Source organism: Podarcis gaigeae (assembly GCF_964106915.1).
Source record: "Podarcis gaigeae genome assembly, chromosome: 8".
Taxonomy (NCBI): domain Eukaryota; kingdom Metazoa; phylum Chordata; class Lepidosauria; order Squamata; family Lacertidae; genus Podarcis; species Podarcis gaigeae.
Genome location: NC_139684.1, coordinates 77880413 through 77905571, shown reverse-complemented (window position 1 = coordinate 77905571; position 25159 = coordinate 77880413). Strand labels below are relative to the sequence as shown.

Sequence of the window (25159 nt, the reverse complement as noted above, 5' to 3'; positions counted from 1 at the left end):
TAGCTTTTTGGAGCTAGAACCCAGAACCCCAACACCAAGAGGATAAAAGAAGCCCAGTGGTCCTGAGGCCTGGCTGTGACCACTAGGCTTCAAACTTATGAAGCATTATAACAATTCTCTTTTCTGGCAGTGACAATACTGTTACCAATACGGACTATATTTCCGAAACCTTTCTTTTGTTTTTCCTTTATGGCACAAAAATCTTTTGTTGCACATCCATGGAAAAAGAATCTATCCCCTTTATTAAAACCTGAAGAAGAAGAAAGAAAGAAATGTTCACATTAGTGCTTTTCCAGGGCCTTTGAGATTGTGGTTGTGAATGTGAATTTTAATAATTTATTTTTATAAAATATACAGCTGAAAAATCTTCAGCAATCCCATAAACACATCTAAAATTTGGAATACAATGTTCATGCAGCCACTGATGAATGGCATGATAACAATGAGGAGGCAGGGGAGGGGAAGAAAAATTGAGAAGCCGAGGAGGCTCAAGCATAGAAGGGAGGCCTGGCATCTGAAGAGGAGGAAGAGGAAGAAGAAGGGGAGGTTGAGGGGAGGGAGAAGGATTGTGATGTTGGATGCCTCATGAGTCCAACCAAATCACAGCTGACATTGTGCATTTGCTATCCACCCCCCCTTGTTGGTTGTTGTTTTTTTTGGGGGGAGTAGAAATTATATGGACCACCCCATTTGCTTAGATGTTTGCTGCCTACCAGCTGCTGGTTTCGTTCCAGGGATGAGCATCATTTGATTGTCAGAAAAGGAAGGATTTCCTAAGTATGGTGTGTTGAGATGGATAAGAAAGAGGAAGTAAGGTGGTTAGAGGTAGTCATTGTCTTTTGGTATCCAGGCGTTAAAGAAAGGAGGGGGATATATGTGTGTATGTGGATATATGTGGTCTGTGTGTTTTTGTGAAAAAGAGAAGCAAAAACAGTGGGGCTGTACGTATGCATGAGTGTCTTGGTGATAGGTGTCTCTACATCTTTGTAAAGGAGAGAGAGGTAAACAGAGAGGTATGTATATATGCATGTATGCCTGTGAGGGAGAGACATCTTTTTAGAGAAGAAGGATAGAATATTAATATGTGTGCATTTGGGAGGAAGAGGGAGAGATGTTTGTGAAAGAGCTACAAAAAGCTAAGGGGATGGAGTGTACCAATCATGGTTTCTTTGAGATGGGGGAGCAAAGTAAAGTGTACCAAGTAAGACCAGATCAATGAAGTGGGTGGGTTAATGACTGGGGTGTGTGAAAAGCAGAAGTCACCAGTAAGGGGGAGGAAATGAGGGAGAAATAGGAATGTGGGGTGTACAAAGGATAATAAATCATGGGGTAGGGTTAAGGAGCATGTAGGAAAGGGTGAAGTGGAGGGAGTAGCATCCCAAATAGCAGAGGAATCATAGAAGGGGGTCTACCCCTTCAGAAATCAGGGAGAGAGGGAGAGACAGGGACAGAGAGAGAAGGAGAAGGAGTCACACGGGGTGGAAAAGCACACTGGAGGAGGGAAATGCACTCTTCAAATGTTTGTAAGAGGTGTGAGAGACTTTCAAAATGTCCTGGATGGGAGTGGGGTGGTGAGTGCAACAAACAGGGGGATATGCCACTTGTCTTGAATAAAAAAGTATGACTATAAAGAAACAATTCAGATGACACCCAATGTCCTTAGAACTTGAAAGGCCACGGAGAGTACAATTGAGGGCCTAGGTGTTACCCCTAAGTAGATCCAACCTTCTCAGTTTCAGGATGTGGGTGGACCAGAAGGGGAACTTTCACAGGTGACCTCAACAGATGAGTAGGCTTATGTGGGAGAAGGCAGTCCTTGAGATGCCCAATTCCCAAGATATGTGGCACATTTAACTATGTGACACCAGTACTTTGAAGGGAACCTAGATAGTCCTGAGGGTTTCCGTTTTCAAGAAACTATCTGTATAAAACGTCAAATAGATTTGGAGCTAATTGCAAGCATTTTGCCCCAATCAGTTTCTGCCATTTTGCTTGCTGTTAACAGAGAGATGTGGTCTGGGGAGAGTTTCAAGGTAGAGTTAGAGAGGCCTGAATATTCCCTCTACTGGTGTAAGCAGAGAAGCAAGTGAAATAAGGTGATGGGCTCTTCCTCCGTGTGACACTTTCCCCAGGCAGTATCTTTTTTTCCAACACATTCTCTCTTCCATCCTCCATCATATTATTAATTCTGAAATCTGGTTGTGGGCAAAGTCTGTGCCAAGGATAGCTAACCAGGAGCAGAGCCCACTGGTGCCTTCAGCCAAATGTACAAAAGCATGCATCCACAGGAGATATCAGAGGAAGTGGGGGAAGAGACAGAGGTGCTTCTTTCTCTCTCTCATTTATACTAGAGACTGATATACCAAGTGCATTGACATGTAAAAGAAACTTTGATTGTTGTTTTTAAAAACAGATTCAAAAAAGAAGAAAAGCTTGCTTCTTACTTTTCTGGCAACATTAAATGGGGACAGGGGAAAATAAAGGGGTCAGCATGGTTTTCCAAGGTAATTTGCAGGCTTTGTTTCCTGGTTCAGTAGCAATCTTACCTTCCATAAGAGCTCCCTCAAAACGAACACACTGATTCTCATTCCCAAGGCAGTCGACAGTCTTAGCACTCGTACAATTCTGAGATTTGGCAGTGAAGCAGGCTGGGCACTGCATACCATTCGGTGTAAGAGCATTGTGATCTGGAACTGCCAAAATCAAATCTATAGTCAGTATATGTAATGGTTTTATCTGTCTTTATATCTACAATCTCTGGCATCACATATACATTTATTATCTCATTTGCTTTTTATGTGCTGCTAAAAGGTCTTTCCTTTTAAAAGTCTTTACAGGGCAATGCTCGTCTGGAAGTTAACTCCAATAATGTATGCTTGCATTCATTATTGTATTTTCAACCTTTTCATCTTGTGTTTTTAGGGATAAGCTCCAGACTGGTGGTGGTGGAGGGATTGTGGTGTTGCTACAGCGGAGTGATGAGAGGTTTTCACAATGAAGATAATGATACTTTTTAGCACCTTCCCCAAAATATAGGTGTTAAGTATCTTCTATGGGTTAAAATTGAAGTTTGTCTATGGGAAGATGTTGAAAAACCTTAAACTGCTACATTAAATGCAAAAGAACACACACACATGGACAAACACACACTCCTATACAGTATACAGTTGTACCTTGTTTTGCGGCCAGGATCCGTTCTGGAGCCCTGGCTGCTAGCCAAAAAATACACAGGGCAAAGTGACATGTCTGTGAACACATGGGGAGCGGTTTGCACTTCTGCGCATGCACGAAGCGCAATTTAGTGCTTCCGCGTATGTGCGAGCGGCAAACATGGAAGTAACCCATTCCAGTACTTCTGGGTTTCCCGTGGATGTTCACTGGAATGGGCGCTAGACAAGGTGGACATTCACGGAGGTATTAGTGTATACACAAAGAAAGTTGGGCATTGACCCTCTGATCTGTGGCCTGTGGATCTTTCAGTTCATGATGTACTGCTCTGACGACAACCTTCCCACCTCCAAAGCAATTTGGAGCTCAATGCTAAGAGATTTTATATATATTTATTTATTTCATCATATTTTAACATACAATTAAAATATGGCTGGCATACGGTGCATCAGAAGAGTGCACAGTCAGATCCTTCTACTTAGCAACAGGAGAATCTGACCTTCCATGGTGTTCCTTTGGAGGGCAGGAAGGAGGAAAGGACCTTCTTCAAAAGGGATCCTCCCAGAATGGTCCTCCTTTTCAGTGTTTCTCCTTCTCACTCATGGCAGCCTCTGCTTCCTGTCTGCCTGACAACTCATCCCCAGAAAGCTCTGCACTGCTCAGTCCTAGATCTAGCCATCTGAGGCTGTCTCAACCCCAGTTGAATGAGACTAAGATCCCTCAAAAGATGCCCAGCTTAGGTTGTGTCTTGGCTGAATCTGGAGCACAACTATAATATGTAGGATATTTTTAAAAAGATGTAGACACTTACTTGTGAGAGTTTTGTTGTTGCACAGGTCACTGCTGCAGCAGTGGATCGTCATGTCAAGGAATTTACCCCAAGTTGAAGTGAAGCTGTAATGGCCCGAATGGCACACTTCAGACGCGGCACATCCATAGAAAACTTCCTCTCTATTAGCAACTGTGAAAGAGAATTTTAAAAGAAATGCCTAGAACTGGGGCAAAAAATGCTGGTCTATTAACTCCAAACGTAGTTTATTTGTAATGTTTCCCATATTCTTATCTGGCTGAATGGGGGAAATTTCAGACTAACCATATAGAAAGTATTATTAAATTTAATAGACTAGGAGAAGGGCCACTATTTTTTGAAACAACAGTGCTGGGGATTTGTTTATCTTGAAGCATTTTTAAAATGGAACCATTCCATTTAAACTTGTAAAAAACATTTCATTTGAAATAATGCAGAACTTCCTTTCAAAATTCTGCAGACTGCATTCTGATATATCCTACAAACTTGAAAACAGTTTGCAGTGTTTTCTACTGCTTAAAAACAGTAACAGAGTGGTGGAATTGTAAATTAATTTAAAAGTATTGGGAAATGATTTATAATGAATTGAAAAAAATATTTAAGATAACTTTTGTGAAAAATCCAGAAGCCTTTTTACTAGGCATTTCAGGTCAAGATTTGCCAAAAGAGAAGAAAAAACTTTTCATGTATGCTACAACTGTGGCTAGGATATTGCTAGCACACAGATGGAAAAGTGTTGAAATACCAACCGAAGAAGAATGGCAAAGAAAATGGATGGAATATGCTGGAATGGCAAAATTAACGGAAAGACTTCAAGACAAGGACAATAGAGATTTTAAGAACGACTGGGAGCCATTCATGTCATATTTACAGAATCAATGCAAAGAAATGGACTTACTTGCAGGGGTTGATTAAACACTTGCAATTAACAAAATAAATGTAGGATGAGCATGTTTAAGTGATAAGAGAGTAATAATAATAATTTTTAAAAAAATTAGAGAATAGAAATAACCAATAAGCAGGGAGAGATAATATGCCAAAAAAAAGAGAGGAAGCTCAGGGAAGTCGTGGAGGGGAGGGGGAATTTGGGGGGGGTGGTATTTTTGTTATATGTGATGATATTTTGATGCTAAAAATGTAAAGTTTCAATAATATTTTTTTTAAAAAAAAAAGTAACAGAGTGGAGTGGTGGTGCTCCGCTGAACTCATATTGCGCAGTTCAGCAATCTCAGCAGTGTGCTTGCATCACACTGACCTCTGTCTCATTGCCCTTCCCCCTCTACCCCCAAGGATGCAGCAGTGATGTGGGCAATGGAAGGTCAGGTGAGCACCCATCCAACCAAATGGTCCGGTTTAGTAGCATATATCTGCATATCACAGGTCAGGGGTTCCTTGGGCTTCAGACTGTCTTCACAATGTCTTTCCAGAGATGTCATGAAAGAAGATGTATCGTGGAATATCCTTGAAATCTGACTTACCCTGACCTCGGCAATTAGCTGATAATGACTTGTGAGTGAGTGGGGAATCTCTGAGCAGAATAAGATATGTGACAAACCTTCCAAAATATGTTAGTTAGAGGGTTGCAAGAAGCAGGCATGGGCTTGCTATGGTAGCCACCCTAGCACCAAATTCCATCCAGCTTGGATAACAGGGAAAGCAGAAACAGCAGCACCAAAAAATGTTGCCTGCCTTGAGAGAGAGTATGCATCCATTAATTAAGTTAATACCTTGCTATATTTCCTGAAACCTTAAAACCTTTGTTTAGAGGTGAACCACTGGAATACTCTTGTGTTTTTTCCTTCCTCAGTTCTCCACATTGTGAAGCATTATTTCAAAATGACTTGAGGTGGGACAAGGAGCCATGACAGTGTGGAGCACCTTGATCTTCCATCCATTGATTGCTCAACATATGAATACTATTTACGGAACCAGTGGAGAAACTCTCAATTGTAGTGCAGTTCTTGGCACTGACTATATTTGGTTTATAGTCCAAGTTTCTTATCCTGGTCTGATAGCCAACTGTAAACTGGTTTTCATTAGTTTGGGGGTGCTGCAGATCTCTAGATATCGCAAATCAAAATGGGCATCCAAAATGGATCACTGGTTGTTATCAGATGTTCTTTCTTTATTATTTTATTTTTAGATAACCCACTTACACATGTTAGCCATTGCTCACTGCAGGGATGGGGAAGATGTGGTCCTCCAGAACTGGTTGGACAACATCTCTCATCTTTCCAGAGTATTGGCCATGCTGGCTGTGGCTAATGAATTTCAAATTCAAGCACAGCTGGAATGCCACTTCTTCCTCACTTCTGCTTTTGTGCATCAAAAGGGAAATGATTAAAAGATAGGTTAGACTTACCTGACTTTGTGTTCAAAAAACCGGCAATACAGAGATCCTGTCCAGGTTTACATTCCAAAACATTTTCGTCTGAGAGTTCAGTAGTGTTGACCGCAGAGATGCATTTCAGTGGTACAACTACAGGCAGGAGAGAAATATTAATGCAAAGCTGTTACTTTCTTTCTTTTTGGTGTTTGTGTTTTTGTGAATAATGCACAGAGAAGAGGAGATTGCAGATCCAAACTTTTATGAAACATGAAAAATCAGTATACAGTGGTACCTCGGGTTACATATGCTTCAGGTTACATACGCTTCGGGTTACAGACTCCGCTAACCCAGAAATCGTACCTTGGGTTAAGAACTTTGCTTCAGGATGAGAACAGAAATCGTGCTCTGGAGGTGCAGCGGCAGCAGCAGGCCCCATTAGCTAAAGTGGTGCTTCAGGTTAAGAACAGTTTCAGGTTAAGAACGGACCCCCGGAACGAATTAAGTACTTAACCAGAGGAACCACTGTACAAATATGTTAAATATGTTTAATTAACAGGGATCCAATAAACCTTTTGAATAATGTTTCATTTTAGTAAAATAAAATAAGACAAACACTCATTAATTAGTGCTGTTGAAGTCATTAGCTAGAAGTAATAAGTTTTACTATTTCCTAGGTGTGGTGGAGTGCTCAATCCTCTCCTGTCTACCACCAATTTTCCTCCCACTGCATCTCTTAAGTAAATACTCCACTTCTTTGAGTCTTACACAATTCTTACACAACCATTTATTATTCGGTGAAAGTTTAAAAAGATTCATTTTGGTCCTTTTTCATAACACTAAAATTCTTGAACATCCATTGAAACTATGCCCATGCTATGCATAATTTTATTAATGCTGTTGTTGTTGTTACTACTACTACTACTATTATTATTATTATTATTATTATTATTATTATTATTATACCCCACCCATCAGCCACTCTGGGCAGCTCACAGCATATAAAAATACTAAAACATCAAGCATTTAAAACTTCCCAGTACAGGGCTGCCTTCAGAACGTTTAAAGGGACTCACTTTGGTCCTTCTTAATATAACACTAGAACTCTTGATCATCCAATGAAGCTGAAAGATTGTGGACAGACAAAGAAAACTACTTAGCCCATGTTATTCTGAATTTATCAATGTCTTTTATAAACTCTACCCACCTCCAATCCAGGCTAACACACTTAAAGAAGAATAGGAAAAGGACCTGCCACAATTGCTATATATAGTGATGAATTGAGGGAATTGCATTATTCAAGAGCTGTGGATGCAGAGATTAGATATGAAAGGAAGGCTTCCCTTTCTAGTGAATACTTGCTGCAATGAGACATCAAAAGAGAAAAATTCAATAAAAAAATCACTCTAATGCAACAAAGGCAGCCTCTATAACACCCCATACTGGAAATCCTCAGGGATGATATAGAGAAGTAACATCATCCCAAGGGCTTTAGAGGAGTTACTTAAAGGTTGTTGAGCACCAAATGGATGACAACGAAAGAAAACACACCAGAGTAAATTTAAGGAACTGCAGAAAGTGGGGGGAGGAAGTCAAGTTTTGAAATGTTAAAATGACTGTAAAATTATTGAAATGTATAAACCTGAAAATCATAATTTTTTTTAAAAAAAGAAAACACACCAGAGTGCCCAGTCTGCAGTGCTCACAAAACAGTGGGAAAGGGGAGGAAAGGGCCAAAGAAATGAAAGAAAATGGAAGATTTTGGTTTCGAACAGAGTAAACACAATTCCTCATTTTCTATATGCTCTCCACTTTGAAACTGTACCTTACTAGGAGACTTTTCCACTCTGCTAAATGTATAATCAGTGGTCTCTGATCACTATTCTCTTTAGGTATGCTATACTCTGCTCCTTTTCCAGTGATGATCCTCCGAGGTTCTCTTCTTCCTCCTTCACAGCACATTCTGAGATGATAAAAAGAATTCTGGTTATCTGCTTTCAACTCACCTGGAGAGAGCATTGCCCAGAAAATGCATGTGCTCAGGACTGCCTTCATAGTGCTGGAATAAGCAAGAGTCAGGAACGACTTGGATAGGAGTTGGACCATCAAAGGCAACTGATGCAGAAAAGAGCCAATTCAGAGCAATTTAAATGAGAAGGAAAGGGGCCTGAGGGCAACACTTTGGGAAAATTTGTTTCTTGGGCAGTGAGATGTAGTGACTGAGTGTACCAGAATGGGTGATGCCAGTTTGTTAATTAATTGAAAATAAATTACTTTGTATAAATGGATTTATTTTTGCCAGACCGTTGGGCAGAACCTGGGCAGAACTTGTTTGATGAGGCAGAAGAAAGGATGCACATGGAGATTTTCCCCCTCATCATTCCCATAATAGCACGACTGATTTTAAAATTCAACATTGCAAAAGGTTATATCTCAAGGAGTCCAGCCAAATGTACAGCTATTTGAAGTACTTTTATTAGATTAAGGTCAAAGGGAGAAAGGACTGCTGTCTGCTATGTATGCAGAATTAGGATTTCCGCCCCCCACTGGTCCATTATTAAGCCTTAAACTTACATGGGAGAAAGACCTTCACATACAAATAAAGTATTCTAAATGGTATGAGCTCTGGTCATCTAAACCATGTAGAACAATCTCCTTTTATAGCAGAGAGCATTCTAAGAAAATCCTGCATAGATGGCATTGCACACCAATGCAAACTCCCCATATGAAATCACAATCTTCTCAGAACTGCTGAAGGGGTATGGGAAAAGAGTAAACTTTTTCTGCCTATGGTGGGACGCCCCACATTTATTCAAATTCTGTAGAATGGTGGGGGGCGTTGTTTGTTTTTAAAAAGACCAAAATATCCACTGTCACCACAACTTTTTATACTAAAATTATGAGGTGACCATTTGAAGGATTTTTACTCTCTGGAACTCTTGACGTGGATGTTGGTGGCAGCCAGAACCTCAATTGCCCCGATATGGAAAATTTTACATATTGGATTTATGGATGATGTGGAGTTCAGTATTGGCTGAAAACAATAAATGACCTGTTGCCAAAGGCTGGGAGGACCCTGAAAATTTCTGGACTGCTTGGTGGGTTGTTATCTTATATACAACAAATACAGATGCCCATACTCCCTGTCCATGGTAAAAAAAAAAAAGACACATGGCTTTTGTAATGTTCTTAAGTACTTTACCAACTAAATATACCGTGCTGCTTTTTTTGTATGTCTTTTGTTTTTTTATGCTGATTTGTTTTATTTGCTTCAATAACATTTAAAAAAATTCATACAGGAAGAAGTGTGTTAGCCACCTTGAGCTCCTTGCATAAAAACTGGGTTATGGGGCATACAAGGTGTTAGTGGAAGGGTTAGATCCTCTGGTGGGGAACCCAACATGCTACTTCTGGGTTATTTTGTCCATCTTTGGTCCCCACCCTGTACTCAGCTCTTCCCTGTGGGTCACAGAAGATGTCAGCATGCGACAGCGGCCACAACCTGGAAATGGCTTCGACTGGCTGGCTAAAACCAAGCAAGGGTCGTTGAGGGGTCCCAGACCATCAGTGAGCTAGGGACTTGCCCTGCATGCAGGGACTGACTCTATCAGATTGAGTGGACAAAACCAATAGTGAGTGCGACTGTCAAGAAAGTGATTCCTGTACATGTTGTAGAGGGGCATGAGGGACTGATGGGGCTGGTCAAACTGGGAAAGTAGCCGATCTAGGAGAAGGAAAACTCTGTCCCTAAACCACTGCTGCTTTGTGGAATATCTCAGGGAGAAGAAAATCTAAGGAGTAAATACTGCACAAATCTGGACAGGAGTATCTAAGACAGTTAGATGGAACTTCGTATGCCTCTTTCTGGCAACTCCTGTAGCCAAGCTGGTTCCATACATACTGCTCTGCTTTCCTTTGGAATACATCAGTGAGGCCAAGAGAGTGTATTGTCACCTGTGCAGCCTAGGACATCCATAAACACTGCCCAAGTTTCCACACTGGGGAGCTCATTTTGGTGCTGCTAATGCAGCAATTTGACTTCATCCCTGGAGGTGCACTCCATTGTCTCTCGAGGCAGACAGATGCCAACTACAATAATAATCTCAGCAACAATAATAATTATTTTTGTCACTTTTAATCAACAGTTCTCTTGGTAGTTGGGAGTAAATACCATACAAATATTTTACATCAGCTCCATATGCCCATTTTTTCAGTTGCATATAAATATTAACCCAAAATCATTAAGAAGGTTAGATGACTTAAATATTCTCTCATCTTCACAGTACAATGGGTGTAAGCGCAGTGGAAGAAACAGGCAGAACGTTCCAGAGAATGATTTCATCAACCCTCAGTAATGACCTTGGAGCCCTACTGAAAAACCAAATCATATATAATGTATTTTTCAGAAACACACAGTGATTTTGACAGATAGTACACGTCTTCGATACCCAGCTTGGCATCAGGGCCAAATGAGCCTCAGGGCAATATCTAGGAACAACTGCTTCAGTATAGCATAAGAATGGATACAAATAGAGACTTGTGTTTACCAGCTCTCTGCTTCCCTGAGTCTTAACTTGTATCCCCATATTTGGGCTGCTCTGGATGCTCCCTGTTATCCTCACTGTCAGAACTGCCATTCAGTAAGGTCAATTCATGTCTAAGTTGCAGGGAGTTGGCCTAGGTGATCCTCTGAGTCTCTTCCTACTCTATATTTCTATAATTCGATCTTAGAGCAGTTTAAAAGCATCCATGTGATATGCTAGGAAACATGCCAGAAATGAAATATAGGATACCAAAGAAATGAATAAACGTTGAGTGAGAAAGCTTTCTCATGTGGTGATGCTGTAAATCAAGGGAAATCATAATCCCTGACCTTTCACTCTTAGATCCTGACAACTCTTCTTCTGAACCATCACACTGGGCTAAATGATGCTTGCTTGTTGCTGGCCATTGTTGCTGGCCATTGTTTTCTGGATCATGGACAACTCCAAGAGAACAACTTGCACAGCTGAAGGTTGGTGCTAATCTGAGGTCTTCTGTTGCTGCATCTTTTTTTAAGGTGATGGCTCCCCATTTGTGTAGTCCTATCCCCACTGGGCCTTGGGATGCCACTGGTGTTCTGGGCCTTGCATTCTGACCCTTCTTCCCACATCCCTTCTTGTTGTACTGAGCCAGCAGCACCAGCTTTTCCTACTTGTGGACATCCTTAGGCAGGCAGGGTGAAGGTTGTAGGGCCACTGGACAAGCATGGTGGGATGACATAGGTGAATTGAGCATGTAAAAGGCATCTCTGAGCTTCTTGGTTTGAGTTCTATAGGCTCCTAACCACTACGTTCAGGTTCTGTATCAGGTACCTAGTTCAGTTCCCCTGAGATTGTTGTATAATTCTTGGACTCAGTCACATCACCTTCCCCTCACACTGCGAGGGAGGCCTGGCACATCACAACTGGGCTCTCTTTCTTTCCAAGTTGCTTTCCCCCAGTATGTCACAAGCAGTGCCACCAAAAGATCCTGTTGATCTTCAGGGATGCCACTGGTGTTCTGGGCCTTGCATTCTGACCCTTCTTCCCACATCCCTTCTTGTTGTACTGAGCCAGCAGCACCAGCTTTTCCTACTTGTGGACATCCTTAGGCAGGCAGGGTGAAGGTTGTAGGGCCACTGGACAAGCATGGTGGGATGACATAGGTGAATTGAGCATGTAAAAGGCATCTCTGAGCTTCTTGGTTTGACATACAGTCGTTTTCAGACTTGTGCTTCTTTTAGACCTAGACACCTCAAGGCCTGTTATAATTTAAGAACCTTTCTCCCACATAAGGTGTGCTGAATCACCTTCTTGGGCGGCAGAGCAGTGAACACAGGCTGACACTGCAGGGCTGGTTTAAAGCAATGTTTGAACCCAGTGAGAAGGCAGTTAGGGAAGGCTCTGTTGTGCTAGCTTCTGTATTGCAATAAGCATTTTTATTTGTTAAAAAAACAACTAATTTTTCCTTTCAAAGGAAACTTCGTTTTGGTGCATGTCTTTTTTTTTGGGGGGGGGGGAGTGTGAATTAGGTAAGCTTGGTCATTGGTTGTCAGGATGCTGTCAGTGGCTCCCAGCTGATTGCCCAGGAAACTGTAAAGACAAGGAAAAGTTTATTTCAGTCCCTTTTTAGTATTACAATCTCTACAGAGAGAGGCTATAGAACCCAGCCTCTTGGATAATGGCATTGTCCTGCGTGAACCTCCACCCCATCTCTCCCACTTCCTCATTCCATCATCATCATCATCAACAACAACTTCTCTATGGATGTCACTAAGTGCCCTATGTCTTCGAGCTCTTTGCTCTCCTACTTTTAAGGCTCACGGGGTTATGGAAGATGGAGGGTCTGGAATGCTTTCTAATGACAACATGCCAGCCAGCTGCTGCTGCTCCTTTCCCATGATTTTCCAACTTCCTGCCTCTGAGCAAACCCCTGTTGAAAATCTAAACTGTCTTTCCCTTCCTCTTCCTCCTCCCTGGAAGGGCCAGGATAGGAAGGTGGTCTTCACCATTCCTCCTCTGCCCAGCCTCTAACAGTGGTAGAGCATCTGCTGTGCATGCAGAAGGTTTTAATTTCAATCCCAAGTAAACCAGGTAAGACTTGGAAATACCCATCTCAGAAACACTGAACAGTTTCAGCCAGTCAGTGCAGACAATATTGGCCTTTCTGCTAAAAAAGATGAAGATGAAGGAAAACCACTTTACATCAAAGTGGTCTTGTTTGTTCACTCCCAAAATTACCCACGTTTGTTCAATCAAGTGCTCAGACAGAGCTCTGTCCCAGATTGTCTCAAACAAGCCCTCATAACGGGGAGCAGTTTCCCTGTCTAATGTTGGGTAATTTCTATTCCAGCCTCGTTGACAGCAGCCCTACCAATTCTTTATGAATTGGCTAGATGCTGCCCTATAAATATAGTTTTGAGAGTATGTTAAATTACATCTGAGTGTTATTTTTATGAACTTCTAATGGACTTATAAGATTTTGCAGATTTTTAAATTGTACCCTTTTATCAATAAATTTTTAACATTCTAATTCACCAACACAACCACTCTTTCCAAGGTTAAAGGACTAATATGTACATTTATTTTCATTTGCCAGATTTGCTCACTTCTCCAGGATGTTTAACACCAGATTGTTGTTCCTACAGGAAAATAGGAAACAATCCTCCGGGAAATAAAATCACAGCTGACTTAAATATTTTCCTCAAGGAGCATGCTAGTAACTGTTAAAATGCTTCACAAATTTCACACTAGCCTGACCTTGAAAGGTAGTTAGGATACAGCATAGCCTTTCTCCTTGTGAATTCCCCGATTTACTGTGTTGGGAAGGGGATTTTGAGATCTGGTGGTGAAAGCCATGCCTCAGAACTGCTGTGTCTTCTCTTTCTTTCTTTTTTCCATACGGTGGAGGGAAATGGATTGGAGTGGGATGGAGAAGTGAGGGTAGGAATGAGGGGGGTTGTGAGTTCTAGCTCCAAAACTCTATAGTTGGTAAATCAATGCAATATGGTATCATATAACCCCAATGCAAGTCTTTCAAATAAATACAAGGATAATTGGATAGAAACAGGTGACATAACAGGGTTACAATCTTGTTGAGACTATTACAGGCAAGACTATTGACCCTACACATAGGATGAATATTAGAACTAAAGTGTCTTTGATGCTGGTCTCAGCCCAAATTCAAAAATCTGCACTAAAAAGCATTTCTGAGAGAAATGATAGCTCATTGATACTTTGACCCCAGTAGACCCCAGCTTTTATACCCAGAACCTCCAGATGGGCTGAAAATGTCCCATTTCAGAAACATTCCAGTACCAAAATTATGGTGCAACCACTGATGAGGCACAACCCCTCACACTCATCCGAAGAGCCTAAGAGATTACCTGCAGTACACCAACAGAGAGTTGTTCTGCAACTACAAAATGGCTTCTAGTCTTCAAGTAACATTGAACTCTCTGTCTGACAAACATAATCTCACTCTCTCTCACCCCCACCCTACCCCCCAAACACACAGACATGATCTAGGGACACTAGGGCTGATCTTGTTCACCTTTAGCAGTTGTGCAAAGATGAGATTTCCAGAGGGTGACTTTCATGATAACCCGCCTTATTCCTCTGGGACAGCCAGGAGTCTGCATATGTTTGTAAATGCATCAAAGAGACGAGCAACAAAATGTTGGGAGTGCTGCTGTTCCTCGAGGAGGCCATTCTTTTCCTACAACTGCCCCACTTTTCATCTTTCTAGTTCAACTGACACACAACATTCTGGGGCTGCTGATGTGCTCAGTCCTCATTGGGCTGTTTGCAGTTTGGTTCCACCCCCTTTTTTTCCTTTGCGCTCCTGTATACTGTTTGTTTAAGATATTCTGTACTTCTGTATAGCAGCTAATGGGACAAGGAACAGTGTGGTGCATATCATCCTCCTTCATGTCACAGACAATACGCAATCTCTGCCCAGCCCAGGACATTTGCTCAATCAGATTGCAGGTGATAGTTTTGTAATTGTGAAGGGTTCTGTTTGGGGGGGGGGGGGACTTTTGCATATGTGCAGCCATGTAAGCATCAGAGCAAAGCATCATCACGGTACTCCTTAGCTCTTATGTGGTGTAACCACCTGCCATTTGAAAACATCCTAACCAGATTCTACCTGTGTACAATACTTGAAATATCTCAATATTCCAAATTGTGGAATTCAGACCCACATATTGATTGATCATGTAATTTCATTCTAAGGCCTTTTCTTCCATGCTTGAGTCGTGGGACTTTGCATTAAAATATTTGTCAATATTGCCACACTCCAACTGTGTAAAGGTAAAAGTAAAGGGACCCCTGAACATTAGGTCCAGTCGTGACCAACTCTGGGCTTGCAGCGCTCATCTCACTTTATTGGCCGAGGGAGCCAGCGTACAGCTTCCGAGTCATGTGGCCAGCATGACTAAGCCACTTCTGGCAAACCAGAGCAGCGCATGGAAACGCTGTTTACCTTCCCGCTGGAGTGGTACCTATTTATCTACTTGCACTTTGACATGCTTTTGAACTGCTAGGTTGACAGGAGCTGGGACCAAACAATGGGAGCTCACCCCATTGCGGGGATTTGAACTGCCGACCTTCTGATCCTAGGCTCTGTGGTTTAACCCATAGCGCCACCCAAATCCTTGCACCACGCACATCCCAACTGTGTAGGACCAAGTAATTGTGGTGTGCGGGGTAGGGTAGGCTATCTAATCTAACACCTAATACAATGCAGAAAAGCCAACATTAGAGCATCCCCAACAGATGACTGTCCAGCCTGTTCTTGAATAGCTCCTGATTTCTGGCATATGGATTAGTTTGGTCCTATTCAAAATAGTGTAGCTAAGGGCAGTCATCACCAAACAGGTAAGATGTTGCAAATTATCTCTCTACCTGCTGTGTGTACAAAATGTGAATTATCTCTAAATTCTAAAAACATGGAATTGAGACACACATATTGATTGTTTTTGCAATTTCATTTTATAACCAGAGCGTCTGCACCACCAGCGTTCAGCCCAGACACTGAGATCTGAGATCTAGCTCTGAGCCCCTTCTAGTGGCTCATTGTGAGAGGTGAGGTTCCAGGCAACCAGGTAAATGGTTATCCATCTATGCAAACCAATAAAACATACATTGTTGGGGGGGAAAGGGTTAGGTACCAGAAAATAAAGATGGTTTCTGTAAATGAAGAAATATATGACATATGGATGAGGTTTGTGCTGAAGAAGGGATGTGAAACAGGTGTAAACAACTAGATTGGTTCGGTTTAAGGCAACGTGGCTAAAGGCAAGCAGATCAGATGACTCAAAGTATCTTCACTCCTTTCCAACAATCTGATGCAACTGGAACAAGGAGGAATGAAATTGCAGAAAATGATTTCATCAGCTGTTGGTAAGCACTTTGGAGTCACTGTACAATCTACAGTATATATCTTTTTGTTCCTGGCATCTATCAATACTCCTCAGCTATGAAGAGAATTGCCACCTCTTTAGTTCTTTTTCTGGGGCATGGAGGATGATAAAAATATATTCTCCTTCCAACTGAGTTAGACCCCACAGCAAAGAACAGCAAAGATTGAGGCAATGGCTCATGTATATACATCCCTTTATCCAATAAAAACCTAGCAGCTCCTCATAAGCTTTGGACATCTTAGTAACAGCGGAAGTAGTTCACAAGTCTGTAACAAATGAGGGCTGGCAGTTAGTCACTGGAGAACACTGTTGGGAGTCACACCATTTTGAGAAGAGTCTAAAATACATATTTGCAAACTATGGAAGCATTGAAGTGTCTCTATTTTCCAGGCCCAGTCCTGGATTTGCAGAAGCCGTCCCAATTTCTGATTTGATCCACTTTTCCTTATGACGTCCCTATTTTCGTTGGAGGGATGGAGTTATCTGACTCCCCAAGCCATCTGAAGGCAGTTCTGTATAGGGAAGTTTTTAATTGTTTAATATTTAATAAGTTCTTCTATGTTGGAAGCTGCCCAAAGTGGTTGGGGCAACCTTGTCAGATGGGTGTGGTATAAATAGTAAAAATACTATTATTATTGAATAGGAGAAATGTTGAAGGATTGGATAGCATTGTGAGAAGAGATTAAAATAGCATTTTTGCAAGCTATTCAAACATTTGCTTGTTTGCAGCAGAAGAGCCAAAACACTAAATTGGTTTTTCTCTTTTAATGGTGGGCATAATAAGAATGGACATCACCAGATGGGCAGCATCGAAATCAGATTGATTATATTCTCTGCAGCCAAAGATGGAGAAGCTCTATACAGTCAGCAAAAACAAGACCTGGAGCTGACTGTGGCTCAGATCATCAGCTTCTTATAGCAAAATTCAAGCTTAAACTGAAGAAAGTAGGAAAAACCACTGGGCCGGTAAGATACAATCTAAGTCAAATCCCTTATGAATACACAGTGGAAGTGAGGAACAGGTTTAAGGATTTAGATTTGGTGGACAGAATGCCTGAAGAACTATGGATGGAGGCTCGTAACATTATACAGGAGGCAGCAACGAAAACCATCCCAATGAAAAGGAAATGCAAGAAAGCAAAGTGGCTGTCCAATGAGGCCTTACAAATAGCGGGGGAGAGAAGGCAAGCAAAATGCGAGGGAGATGGTGAAAGATACAGGAAATTGAATGCAGATTTCCAAAGAATAGCAAGGAGAGACAAGAAGACCTTCTTAAACGAGCAATGCAAAGAAATAGAGGAAAGCAATAGAATGGGAAGAACCAGAGATCTGTTCAAGAAAATTGGAGATATGAAAGGAACATTTCATACAAAGATTTCCATAATAAAGGACAAAAGTGGAAAGGACCTAACAGAAGCAGAAGACATCAAGAAGAGGTGGCAAGAATACACAGAGGAATTATACCAGAAAGAAATGGATGTCTCGTATACCCCAGGTAGTGCGGTTGCTGACCTTGAGCCAGACATCCTGGAAAGTGAAGTCAAATGGGCCTTAGAAAGCACTGCAAATAACAAGGCCAGTGGAAGTGATGGTATTCCAGCTGAACTATTTAAAATTTTAAAAGATGATGCTGTTAAGGTGCTACACTCAATATGCCAGCAAGTTTGGAAAACTCAGCAGTGGCCAGAAGATTGGAGAAGATCAGTCTACATCCCAATCCCAAAGAAGGGCAGTGCCAAAGAATGCTCCAACTACCGCACAATTTCACTCATTTCACACGCTAGCAAGGTTATGCTTAAAATTCTACAAGGAAGGCTCAAGCAGTATGTGGACCGAGAACTCCCAGAAGTGCAAGCTGGATTTAGAAGAGGCAGAGGAACCAGAGACCAAATTGCAAACATGCGCTGGATTATGGAGAAAGCTAGAGAGTTCCAGAAAGACATCTACTTCTGCTTCATTGACTATGCAAAAGCCTTTGACTGTGTCGACCACGGCAAACTATGGCAAGTTCTTAAAGAAATGGGAGTGCCAGATCACCTCATCTGTCTCCTGAGAAATCTCTATGTGGGACAAGAAGCTACAGTTAGAACTGGATATGGAACAACTGATTGGTTCAAAATTGGGAAAGGAGTACAACAAGGCTGTATTTTGTCTCCCTGCTTATTTAACTTATATGCAGAATTCATCATGCGAAAGGCTGGGCTGGATGAATCCCTAGCCGGAATTAAGATTGCCGGAAGAAATATCAACAACCTCAGATATGCAGATGACACAACCTTGATGGCAGAAAGTGAGGAAGAATTAAAGAACCTTTTAATGAGGGTGAAAGAGGAGAGCACAAAATATGGTCTGAAGCTCAACATCAAAAAAACGAAGATCATGGCCACTGGTCCTATCACCTCCTGGCAAATAGAAGGGGAAGAAATGGAGATAGTGAGAGATTTTACTTTCTTGGGCTCAATGATCACTGCAGATGGTGAAAGCAGCCACGAAATTAAAAGACGCCTGCTTCTTGGGAGAAGGGCAATGACAGGCCTAGACAGCATCTTGAGAAGTAGAGACATCACCTTGCCAACAAAGGTTCGTATAGTTAAAGCTATGGTTTTCCCAGTAGCGATGTATGGAAGTGAGAGCTGGACCATAAAGAAGGCTGATCGCCGAAGAATTGATGCTTTTGAATTATGGTGCTGGAGGAGACTCTTGAGAGTCCCATGGACTGCAAGAAGATCCAAGCTCTCCATTCTGAAGGAAATCAGCCCTGAGTGCTCACTGGAAGGACAGATCGTGAAGCTGAGGCTCCAGTACTTTGGCCACCTCATGAGAAGAGAAGACTCCCTGGAGAAGACCCTGATGTTGGGAAAGATGGAGGGCACAAGGAGAAGGGGACGGCAGAGGACGAGATGGTTGGATAGTGTTTTCGAGGTTACCAGCATGAGTTTGACCAAACTGCGGGAGGCAGTGGAGGACAGAGGTGCCTGGCGTTCTCTGGTCCATGGGGTCACAAAGAGTCGGACACGACTAAACGACTAAACAACAACAACAAATAATAAGAAGGCCTCAGGTTAGATGGCCATCTGTTATTTAAGATTTAGTTGAGAATCCTGTATTGCAGCAGGTTGGACAAGATGACCCACAGGGTATCTTCCAACTCTCCAACTCTATGGTTCTCCCAAAATGTGCATGTCAGACCCAAAGTGCACTTCCAATTCATACCAGGAGTGAAATACTGGCTGATTCCTGAAAAGTGTCCTAAACTCAATAATACCTCAGTGTTTTTCCCGCCAGCTAACTCCCTTGCCCAGACTCGATGCAAGCCAGCTGCAGCAATTCCTGCCCACTCCTTCTTCCTATTTCTCTCTGTCTCATCCTCATTATTCTTATCTATCTGTTCTGGAACAAGAACAACAAAGGCATACATAAATCCCCCTTTGTGGTTCGAGGACCCGAACCCCGCACAGTGGAATGAAACACAAGGACACGTGATATAAGGTTAATGGGCAAGAAAAGGCCACAACTTTATTGATTACAACAAGTGAAAAGGTATTGGCTTAGGCATTGGATTACATCAGCTGACTCCACCCACTTGGAGAGGGGTGAGTCTAAAAAACAAAGGGGGTTTATTCACCAGTAGGTGGAGCCTGTTGATGCTAATCCAACTATAAGCTCTCCCCTGACGTTACCGAGTGTCGTGCCATGGCCTCCCGCCAAGCAGGCATCGGACAGAATACACGACCGCCGGATTCCTTTAACGGAATACCCAAAAATTGAAGGCGCAGGCGATGGCCACACCTAGCCCTTCGACACCACAACACATTATTCCAATGCCTAACCGCCACCCGAGCCCAAAAGGGGCTCGCCACCAATACCCTCACAGCTGTAACCAATCCCTGATGCTGCTGCTGATGCTAGTTAACCAAATGTCATTCCCTTGGTCTGAAAGATGAACCCCATCATTCCCGTACAAGGCTTGGCCGCCAATCCGGATACGGTCATGAGAGATGACTCGGCCATACATAAAGCGCACCCAACGATCTATTGCACAATTTAAGAGTTTCCTGGATTTTTCAATGGCCATACAATACAATTCTGCACACCGCGCCACACAATTCTCTTCAGGAAGGAGGACCAGAACACCGTTGTTCCGGGACACAAGGCAGCAATCTCATCCAAATCTCTTTTTATGTGCCACGACAAGTCCACACTTCTTCTGCTAACAAGGTCATTTCCCCCTAATTGAAGGATAAGGATGTCAGGAGGGCCAAATGCGGCAACTCTCCCTCTCAGCAATGGCATAAGGTCTTCCCAACGCATGCCTCGTCTCGAAAACCAGGAAACTTGCACTCCAAGTAGCAATCCAAGGTTAGGGGTGAGGCCACAGCTAACCGACCGTACGCGGGCCCAATGGACTATACCATGGCCACAAATCCAGACACTTCTGAGAACGGCTGAGAATAAAGGAAAGAAAAATACGGGTAAGTAGAGGTAAAGGAGCAGAGCGCATTCTAACGAATGTAACCTTTATAAGCGTCAGATTTCCACCGGCCCATTTCCTTAATCTTATCCGCTGGCAGGCCCAAGCGTGCAGCTGTTGTGGCGGCGCCAATCCTGAATGAGTGTGCCGCATAACCCTGGGAAGATAAACCACAGGCATCAATAGCTTTGTGGAGTGCCCTTGTGAATTGGTGTCTCAACAAAGGTGACCCATCCTCGTGAAGCAGGAGCGGACCCGGGCCGTGCGGTCTGAGGTAAAGGTACCGTCTAGTGTCTTTGACCAGGCGTGGGCCCCATTGCACTGAAGCTGTAAGGTTTACGAGGGAACCCCTACCTGCCTGGTCCGTTTTGGATTGACATATCCGCACTGTCATGCTAGCTTCGGTCAACTGCACTTCCTCCCACTTGCGTTAACCTTGGCTACCACTTCACCGACCCTCAAGGTGCCAAAGAAGGCGATCGCATATGCTGCGGAAAAGAGGCGGGCCTCGAACTTGGCTCAGCAGATTGACCTAAGCTTTGTGCGTATCTGAGATAGCAGCCCATAAGAAATTGGCTTACGGCTCTAGGGGGGTTGTAGCCTGCCCCAACCCTCAATAGCTCTGCGGATCAGGAAGTCACTGCACGGGTCAGAGGAAAACATGGCTTTAGCAAAGAAGCTGATGATGGCTACGTGTATCTATAATGTTTTTGGGGGCCCGTCCCAAATCGTCAAGATGGGAAAGGTATTGCAGAACGTCATCCGTGGTGGGTGGCACACTAGGCAAAAGCCCCAATATCCCTGACCTGAAGCCCATGAATCGCACCATGCTTTTTTGTAAGATCTAAGGGTGGAGGGTACGACCGATGCTAATACTCCCTTAATCACTTAGCGTCTCCAAGGTTCCACTGGTGCTCCGGAAAGGGTTCGGGCAACAGTTGAGCTCCAGGTGCTAGCAACCGGAAGCGAGACATCTGAAATCGAAACCCTTAGGGTAATAAAGGTTGTGGATTAATCTGAACTCACCATGGGGCTTTTTGGGTACAATACCAAGGGGCGAGATGTGCAGGTTTGGGATAGGGGGGTGTACGAATGGACCAGCCACCCTCCCTGCGGCCACTTCCTTAGCTATTTTCTTTTTCTGCAACCTCAAGCCTTTCCCTTACTGACATCTGGTTAGGGGAAATCCTTTGCAATTAAAGAGTCGGTTACTGGTATTCTGAAACCCTTTGACAAAACCCTTCCAATGAAAGGATGCTGCGCTTTCGTCTGGATAGCTAGACAAGAGGTTGCAGAGAGGAGGGAGCTGGATCAGTGAAAATGCTAGACCCTGAGGGTCCCTATCATCTGTTCCCTGCTGCGGGGGCTCCTCTGGAGCTAGAATAGTGGAACCCCTGACCTCCCTGATAGGGCTGCTTCTCTTTGTAACACGCTGTGGCTGGGTGTACCCCTGCACACCTCTCGCACTCGTGCGGATACTTACAAGACTGCCTTTGGCATGACCCCTTATTGAGTTCTCAACACACCTTGCGCTTTGGCTCCCTTCTTAAGTCCGGCTTACCCATGCGATGAGAATCTAATGGCTTCTTCTCAACATACGGGATGACTGCCACAGACCAAATGCCATTTTCAAATTGATCCCAGCGTGCTAGCAGGATCCTGGAAGCCTTCCTTCAGAACTTTTATCATAGCTGATGGTGGCGGCCCCCCAGAAGGCACATAGGCTGTTCTGACTCTTCATCCGTGTTGCTCGTTTTCAACTTGCTCTTCTTACACACGTGCTTCTTCTTGGTGTGTCTTTTGCCTGACAGTTTGTCCCCCTCAGCTGTCTGAAGTTCCCCTTCCAGCTGCTGTTCCTCCTCACCAGCCGATGAGGTGCCCGATTCTGGAAGCTGGACCCTGGGCTGCTTATTCTGTGAAGGACTGGAAGAACTGGACACAACAGGGTTATTGACACAGGCCGGTGGCCTCCTCGCAGGCAACCCAATGCAGTTCTGAGGACCAGATGATGCCGAGTGAGCCCAAGACCTAGTTTGCACTGCCGCAGTTACTGTCCAAGAGCTTGGGCCTGCACCTGAGAACTGAGAATTGTTGAAGAGGGCGGCAGAGGTGCCTGGGAGGTCATCAACCTGGGTGAGAGGCGGGCTCTCCGGGACCACCTGGGTATCTGGTATCATATCAGGGGTAGCAGCGGAGGGCATAGGGTTAGGGGATTGATCGGGAAAAAACGCTGCTCATAATCATCAATGAACGATCTAAATGCATTTAGGCAGTGTGAAATAGGTTTGGGGTTATTATCCCGTTCATGTGGCACCCCCGATGAATTACGGCTATTGGCACCCATGCAGCCTGAGGTATGAGCTGATTCCGTTGCAGAGCGCTTCCTCTTAGGCACCATGGATAACATGCTAAAGCTACTGCCACAAACACGTGCTACCACTTACAAGCGGTTGTACAGGGACGTGTTATTGATTCTGAAACGAATATACTAATTAACGATTGTTTTACTTATAATAAACAATGATTTCCCAAGCATTCAGTTAAATGTTTAATTGTTTATCCCATTAGTATGTGCGTGCGTGTGTTATTTATTACTCTCTATATATATATTAATATTTATTATTATTATTATTAATAATAATAATTCTTTTTTTATTTTTTATTTTTTAAATATGCTTCCTACTTCATATTATAATATCTCATTCAATCCCTTGCAAAGCAGGAATATGTAATTGTTCCATACAGGGATCAAACCTGCAACCTTGGCGTTATTGTCACCATGCTCTAACCAATTGAGGGTTCCGAAATATATGTAAATTATTTATTATTAATGAATTTTATTTTATTTTATTTTTTATTTGTTTATTTATATATTTATCTATAGATTTGTTTAATTAATTAATCAGTCAATTTAATCTTGGTATGTGATGTCATTCCACTTATTCTCTTTTATTATTATTATTAATGTATATTTATCATTATTTATTTATTTTTTATTATTATCTTAATTTTTTTTTAAATCTACTTATTTTATTTATTATTATTAGTATTTTTATTCTATTATTTATCTATTCATATTTATTTATTTATTTATTTGTTGTTATTATTATTCTCTTATTTGTTATTGTTATTTATTACAATCTATTCCAGTATTATTTGTTCAGTTAATTACCACTGTAAGTTGAATTAATTGATGATGCTATCAATTGTCTACCATAACTAATGATGATATGAAATAATTATTCTTCACTTGACTGTTTGGTTTGTATTTGCCTCTAAATTTATTTATTTGCCATCAAGCAAAGGGTCAGGCAGATAGACACTGCTAAATAACTCACAAGCGTATAGGGATGGAACAATAGGCAGCCCCCACACTGCAATCAAATGGAATCAAAGAAAATCGCTCTCTGGGAAATGTCCCTTTAACTAACACTTTGAAAAACAAAAGGTTATGCTGGAGGCCCAGCAGAAGAAAAATGCTGCCAAAGACAATGTATCCTTGATTGGCCATCCGCCAGGTACCTGAATTAACAAAGCCACTTCCGGGCCTGCCCCAGGAGGTGGGGTTGCGGGCTTCACGCCCACCCCACGTGAGCGGGGGCTGGATCCAGCCCCCGTGAGAGCAGGGAAATCCCCGTCGGGCCCGCCCCCCCAGCCAGCCAATCAGCTGGTCGGCTGGGGGGCGTGGCTTGTTCTATTTAGGGCCGGCGCGGAGGGGGCTCGCCCTCTTTTCGCCGGCTCGCCCCCACGTTTTGCCAGCTGATCTTAGTGCTGCAGCATTTCTTCCGCCACGTGGAGCCACAGGACAGCAGGCACTAGGCTACCAGGAGGGAAGCTACATCGCAGGAGCTGGAATCACTTGAGCTGAAATCACTGAAGGGAGTTATTCCCCTTTTTTCTCATTGCGATTTGCGTCGAGCCTAAGCTCCGCTTCGAATGCAAGCTTTCCAGCAAAACCGCTTGCAGCGCAGAGGTAGCCTTTTGCCTCCGAGGCTTGCTGTGATGGCCTGGGATTCTGATTCAGAGGATGAACCAGAGGAATCCCAGCCTGCACAGGAGTCCCCGCCTCCAGGGCCGGCTGAACTGGGGCAAGGCCTAGATGCTGAAGAGCCTGCACCTGTGGCAGAGCACCAGGAGCTGGCCCCAGGTGAAACCCTTCTGGCCCCAGAGGGGCTTGAGGACTCAGTGGCTACAGGTGAGCCTCCTCCAGGGCCCAGTAACCCTTCGGCCTCTCCTGATCTGCAGAGGCTTAGGGCAGAGAGGCGAAGGGAACTGGTTGCTCCCAGGAGGAGTGCTCACCTTAAGGCCAGAGGAGGCAGGGCTCCTGGGGGCCGGGACCGCCCCTGGCCTTAGAAGAGGATAAAAGCCCAGTCAGCCCAGTCCCAGGTTGCGGGAGCAACGTCGTTGTTGGCTTCGGACCTTCCTGTGTTCCTGATCCCT

The 25159-nt window shown here is 43.2% G+C and overlaps 1 protein-coding gene and 1 long non-coding RNA gene across 2 annotated transcripts in view; both read right to left on the bottom strand.

The window, feature by feature from the left end:
* Positions 1-25159, bottom strand: part of LOC310851823 — a 743739-nt gene that overhangs the window by 227851 nt on the left and 490729 nt on the right. The gene's annotated exons all lie outside the window — the stretch shown is intronic.
* On the bottom strand, positions 76-8398 carry LOC310850118 (phospholipase A2 inhibitor and Ly6/PLAUR domain-containing protein-like). The gene is made up of 5 exons (XM_083751237.1): positions 8309-8398; positions 6339-6455; positions 3980-4129; positions 2547-2693; positions 76-250 (listed from the first exon to the last, which is right to left on the bottom strand). Exons 1-5 carry the CDS (start codon positions 8355-8357, stop codon positions 96-98), a joined length of 618 nt encoding a protein of 205 aa, XP_083607363.1. The 5' UTR covers positions 8358-8398; the 3' UTR covers positions 76-95.